Source organism: Cariama cristata, unplaced genomic scaffold (assembly GCF_000690535.1).
Source record: "Cariama cristata isolate BGI_N322 unplaced genomic scaffold, ASM69053v1 scaffold17093, whole genome shotgun sequence".
Lineage (NCBI taxonomy): Eukaryota > Metazoa > Chordata > Aves > Cariamiformes > Cariamidae > Cariama > Cariama cristata.
The window spans coordinates 49,375-52,039 of NW_009608005.1; the positions used below are offsets into that span (position 1 = coordinate 49,375).

Below are 2,665 nucleotides of genomic sequence, written 5' to 3' on the forward strand. Positions count from 1 at the left end.
TTTAGTGTAGTGAAAATAATCAGATCCACAAGAAAACAGTTTCCTGGGGGAAAGTGATAAGGGGGCAAACAAAATATTATGCCTTTGAAAATGTTATCAGTCTGGGCCTATTGGTAATAGATGAAAAGGGGATACAGGGATCTGAGAGTTGTGATAAAAATATTTTTTCTTTCAGTGCATCTTCAGAGATGCTCAAGAGCGAGGATGGGATGAACTGGGCAAAAGAAAGGTTGTGGGTTGTTGGGGTTTTTTTCGCTATTGTTGCGGTTCCTTTTGTTTTCCCCCCCTGATTATCAGTTTTGGGATAAAAGGTGGTGGATCTAGAATTTGGTATATATTACTTGTACACAGGATTTTTTTTTCCAAGCGGTTAGAGTGAATGAAGCCTTTAAGACACTAAAGACCGTACCAAGGTATCTCATCTTAGGGCAGCTTCTAGTAGAAACTGCAAAGTTGGAGGGCCTTCTGTTACTAGAGAGATTAATTCTTCTGAGCTATCAAGGGAAGCATAATCCTCCACACCCAAGAACTTGGTATTTTATTTTCTCATTTTGGGATAGCAGAGCCTAGTAGTTTTTACCTAAAAAACTGATGAAAAATACAATGCTTTATTTCAAGTGCAAAGAATTCTTGCCGAAGGAAGGAAGGGGGTTGAGTTTGGTTTGTATTCTCCATAGCATTAAGGTCGTAACCACAATATGATTAAAAAGAATGTCCGACCTAGCTTGGAGTCAGCACTCAACCATGAGTGTACCGTCTTGAAGTCTTTCGTATCAATGCCTGGCATTCATAATAGCCTTTTAAAATGGTACCTGAGGCAGAAATATTTTGCTTCTGAGCTTCCCTGCAGCTCATCTTCAGGAGGAACCTGGTGCTGTTTGAGGACTATCTGGAAATGTTTGTTAGAGCCCTGGCCTGGTGACAAGGAAACAGACTGTGAAAGAGAGAGAATTCTGAAAGATATCATGCCTTTGTGTTAGTATTTCTTGTGTCGAGGGCTCCACAGTTGACTAAATCAACTTTTTGCAGAGGAAGAGGTGGAGAAGCTAGCCTGCAGATGAGACTCATCACATAAGTGGCAACGTGGAGAACTGAGGCTTTTGATGTGGGTAGCTGGAAGTGGAGGGTAGTGGAATTGCTGCTCTTGTGCACGAGTAGGCAGAAAATCTGTTGTGCACAGTGTCACTTGCCCAGTCGCTGGGAAAAGTGGTGTACCTGCAACTTCTGCTTCTACTGCTGGGCTAAAGAGGCCCTAGCAAGACCGAGCTGGAGATCAGTTGTTCTGCTGTCTTAGTGAGGGAAACCAAGGTATGTTGATTTTGGGAGATCGGAGTTGCTGCCTGTGAACAAAGAAGAGCATGTAACAGTCGTTATATCTGCCTTCTAGGTGAACAAGAATGATATTAGGAAAAAGGTGCGTCGTCTAATGGGAAAGTCACATATTGGATTGGTGCACAGCCAGCAAATAAATGATATTCTAGACAAACTTGCCAATCTGGTAAGTAAAACAGTGATGAGTGATGTATCTGTGGGACCTACAGTGGAGGAAAAAAATATCTGAAAATTCTTCTACAAACGCTCTGCAACACTAATGTAAAAATATTAAAAATAATTAAATTGAGTTATTAAATACTGCCTTCACATGTATAGAATAAAGGCTGTGGTTGTATGACCCTGTTTATAATATTATAATGTTATGCAGTTATCAATTAGAACTGCAATACAAATAGGTATAAACATGACACTTCAGTACTACAGTTCTGTGCAACCCTAATGTTTTCTTAATACCACTTTTGTGGGCAGGAACTTTTATTCTTACTATGACTGTAACAAGTATTTAGTTTTCCATCCATTTCCAGGTCATTATAAAACTTGTAGCAATCAGTTTCTATACAAAACAGTTTCCAGTATCAGCTGCACTTACTAGAGTATCTTGCTTAAGGCTTTGTCCAAAATTGCCTCCAATCAGCTGTGTTAAAAATACTTCTTTTTTTGTTTCATTTGTTGAAAATGCTTCTGGTGTAATCTAATGGACTTTTTTTTCAATAGATTAGGAGAAATTGGTTTCAAAGTTTATTAACGATTGCACGTTTTCTTTCTCTAGAATGGACGGGAACTCCCTGTGAGACCCAGTGGCAGCCGCCACATCAAGAAGCAGACTTTTGTAGTACATGCTGGGACAGACACAACAGGAGACATATTTTTCATGGAGGTAGAGACAAGAATAATATTAATGCAACTAGTAGCATTCAATAAATAATATTAGAAATCTTATGTAATATTTTGTGCTCCCAGGTATGTGACGATTGCATTGTGCTGAGAAGCAACATTGGAACTGTGTATGAACGTTGGTGGTATGAGAAACTCATCAACATGACTTACTGTCCCAAAACAAAAGTGCTGTGCCTCTGGCGGAGGAATGGTCAGGAGACACAACTGAACAAGTTCTACACAAAGAAGGTACACGTCTTGTTTAATACACACAATACTGAGGGAAAACTGCATAGAACAAACAAATCCTTGGTGTGTCTTATTCCATATTTAATCAAAAAATTGCATTCTCGCTCCAGCACTGGTTGCTGAACTGCGATGGCCGTTTAACAGCACGGACATCTGAAGCTGGCATTATGCCTTGTCATTTACCTGAAGACAGTAGTTCAGCAGG

At 39.8% G+C, this 2,665-nt stretch overlaps 1 protein-coding gene across 1 annotated transcript in view; it reads left to right on the forward strand.

Annotated features, from left to right (window-relative positions):
• Positions 1 to 2,665, forward strand: part of MADD (MAP-kinase activating death domain) — a 61,680-nt gene that overhangs the window by 42,829 nt on the left and 16,186 nt on the right. Inside the window, exons 28-30 of the mRNA XM_009696972.1 lie at positions 1,388 to 1,498; positions 2,105 to 2,212; positions 2,296 to 2,460. Coding sequence (XP_009695274.1) covers positions 1,388 to 1,498; positions 2,105 to 2,212; positions 2,296 to 2,460 — 384 coding nt within the window. The remainder of the gene's footprint in view (positions 1 to 1,387; positions 1,499 to 2,104; positions 2,213 to 2,295; positions 2,461 to 2,665) is intronic.